General features: G+C 63.5%; 1 protein-coding gene across 1 annotated transcript in view; it reads right to left on the reverse strand.

Moving 5' to 3' along the window:
• The window catches only part of CELF3 (CUGBP, Elav-like family member 3), a 13,280-nt gene extending 10,749 nt beyond the window's left edge, over window positions 1–2,531 (reverse strand). The window contains exons 1-2 of the mRNA XM_015558691.1: window positions 1,997–2,531; window positions 732–814 (exon numbers count right to left, since the gene is read on the reverse strand). Coding sequence (XP_015414177.1) covers window positions 732–814; window positions 1,997–2,141 — 228 coding nt within the window. The 5' untranslated portion in view covers window positions 2,142–2,531. The remainder of the gene's footprint in view (window positions 1–731; window positions 815–1,996) is intronic.
• Between the last annotated feature and the right edge of the window lie 6 nt (window positions 2,532–2,537).

Here is a 2,537-nt window from a genome sequence, read left to right on the forward strand (position 1 = left end):
GGGGGGAGTGTCTGAGATTCCTCACTCCTGCCCCTGCCAGCCCAGGCCTAGGACAAGCTGCAAGGCTGGCTGAGAGGAGGGGACAGAGAGTTCTCTTCTTGCCGGAGCGAGGCCACACCTGGTGGGGCAGGGCCTGAGCCTCCACAGTAGTGGCTGCCCCACTTGCGCTTGCCCCCTGGGCTTCCTCCCAGCCTGGACCCGCCCAGGCCCGGCTCCACCCTGATGCCCTGTGGCCCTGTTCCCTCGCTCCTCTCTCCTTGGAAGACATGAGGTGAGCCTGTCCGGGTTCAGAAGCCAGTACAATGATGCCAGGCCAGCAGGGCCCAGGTGCCCATCTCAGCAGGAGGTGCCCCTCCCCAGCTCCCAGCCAGACTTTCTCCCCGAGCCTGGGTGCCTCCCACTCACTCTGCCCACACTCGGTGTCCAAAGCCTTCTCCCCAAACCTCCCAATCAGCTAGTCCTCCCTCCAGTGTCCTCTAGGGAGAGGTTGGGAAGTCGAGAAAGGGCTGCATGTGGGCCTTGCAAAGGTCACATTTACTCCGCTAACCGCTTCTGTCCAGGCGAGAAGAAACGCAGGCGCCTACAGCAAGAAAGAGGGAAGCTCAAGGAGAGAGGCCTTCCTGGTGGCCAGAGGAGGTGGGAAACACACTCGGTGTCTTGGCAAGGTGGCGGCTCCCTGCCCCTGCGAAGGCCCCTCTCAGCCCCCTGGCCCTGGGCAGGCCGGGACTCACCCCTGGAAGCGTCTTCTGTTCGTGCAGGGCGCTCTGGGCCTTCAGGGCTGAATCGCGGGCACAGTATGTCAGGAAGGCACATCCTAAGGAGGGGCAGGGGCAGAGAGACCAGTGTGGGTGAGTCCCGGGTCTCCCCTCCCTTAAAGGCCCCGTCAGGAGCATGAGGTCCGGGAAGCTGGTTCCTTCTTGCCACTTCCTGCCTGCTGGGGCGGGGGAGACATTCTGCCCAGGGCATCTCTGGGCTGATGAGCCTGGAACTGAGACCCAGAGGCCAGGGGGCTTAAGTGGGGGAGGTGATGGGAGCAGGAGAGCACGGGGGCTGCTGGGAGGTGGGGCTTTCTGGGGGCGGGGAGGGGAGAAGGGGCATGTGACTGCCAGACAAGTGCGTGTAGCGTGGTTCCCTCGCTTCCTCAGCTGATCTCCTTCCCTCTTTCTCCTTCGCCTCCACCTCCCTCCATCTTGGTCACCATCACCCCTCTCCTCTCCCATTTTCCCCGTTTCCTCATCTCTCTCCCTCTCTCTGGGAGGCAGATGGGAAGTGGAGAGTGGGCTAGAGGAGAAGGGGAAGTCAGAGTATCAGCGCGAGTCCCTGTGGAGGGGCAGGCAGTGTGGCCTTAGGACCCCAGCGGCTGGAGCCCTCCAAGTGCTGCCCCTCGGACCCTGCTCAGCCACACAGGCCTGAGGCGCACCCTCCCGTCGCCCCCAGCTCTTAACTTTCCAGCCCCACACACTTCCCAGATCAGCACCAACCTCTGTCCTTCATACCCTGCTCCCCAGGCCCCGCTCCTTAGTCCTGGAACTGCCCTGCCTGGTCCACGGCTACTCTTTCCAGGTTGAGCTCCCGACCCTGTGTCCTGACCTCCATCCCAGCAGTAGTTTGGCTACTAAGACTCAGTACACACCCTCAGCACACACACGCACGCACACACACTGCCCAGCTCCTTACCTCCCAAACCAGCTCTCATCCCTCCATCGTTCCGCGCGTTCATCCACGACATCCCCTCCTCGTCCCTGGGATCCACATCTCTGCAGCCCCCTTGACGACTCTTTCTCTAAGGAGGCCCTCCCTCGTCCTCGTCTGTCCGGGCCCCCTGGCCACCCTCGCTGAGTCCTCTTCTAACTCCTTCATCACACGCCCTAGCCCAGAAACTCTTCTCGTTCCAGATCGGCCCTCTCCAGCCACTCCATCCCTTGGCCCCCTTCCACCCTCCTCCCAGCCGCCCAGCCCACTCCCTGAAGCCGCTCTGGCCTGGCCGACCCCTCACCCTTGTGCAGCCCCGTGTACTTGTCCTTGATGACAGTCAGCTCGAAGATCCGACCAAACTGCTCGAAGATGGGCTTCAGGTCCTTTTCCTCCAGATGCCGCGGGATCTGCCCCACAAACAGCTTGATGGCATCCGGCTCCTTCATTGGGGCGGCCCGGGAGGAGGGGCCGAGGGAGCAGGGAGAGGCCTGGAGGCCAGGGGAGCTGCCCAGCGGGAAGGCAAGCGGAGGGGGCCGGGGGGCAAGTGGTGGGCGCTGGCTTCCCCTCGGGCCCCTAACCAAGGTGCTGATCGGAGGGGCAGCTGTCACACAAAGGAGGCTGGGGAGTTGAGGGCTAGGGGTCAAGGGTCTAGGCAGGCACTGTCCTGCCACCAGGGGGCATAACCCAAACAAACGGTCTCCTCCCAGAGATTTGGCAAAAATCCCAGGATGGGGGTCAGGATGGCCAAGACCTGGAGGGTAGGGTGGTCCCAGGGGCCCTGGGCACCGGGGGCTGAGATGAGAGCTGGAGGTGGGGAACGGCCGGGGAGGGGAAGGGGATGG

The sequence above is a fragment of the Myotis davidii genome, unplaced genomic scaffold (genome assembly GCF_000327345.1).
Source record: "Myotis davidii unplaced genomic scaffold, ASM32734v1 scaffold653, whole genome shotgun sequence".
Taxonomy (NCBI): domain Eukaryota; kingdom Metazoa; phylum Chordata; class Mammalia; order Chiroptera; family Vespertilionidae; genus Myotis; species Myotis davidii.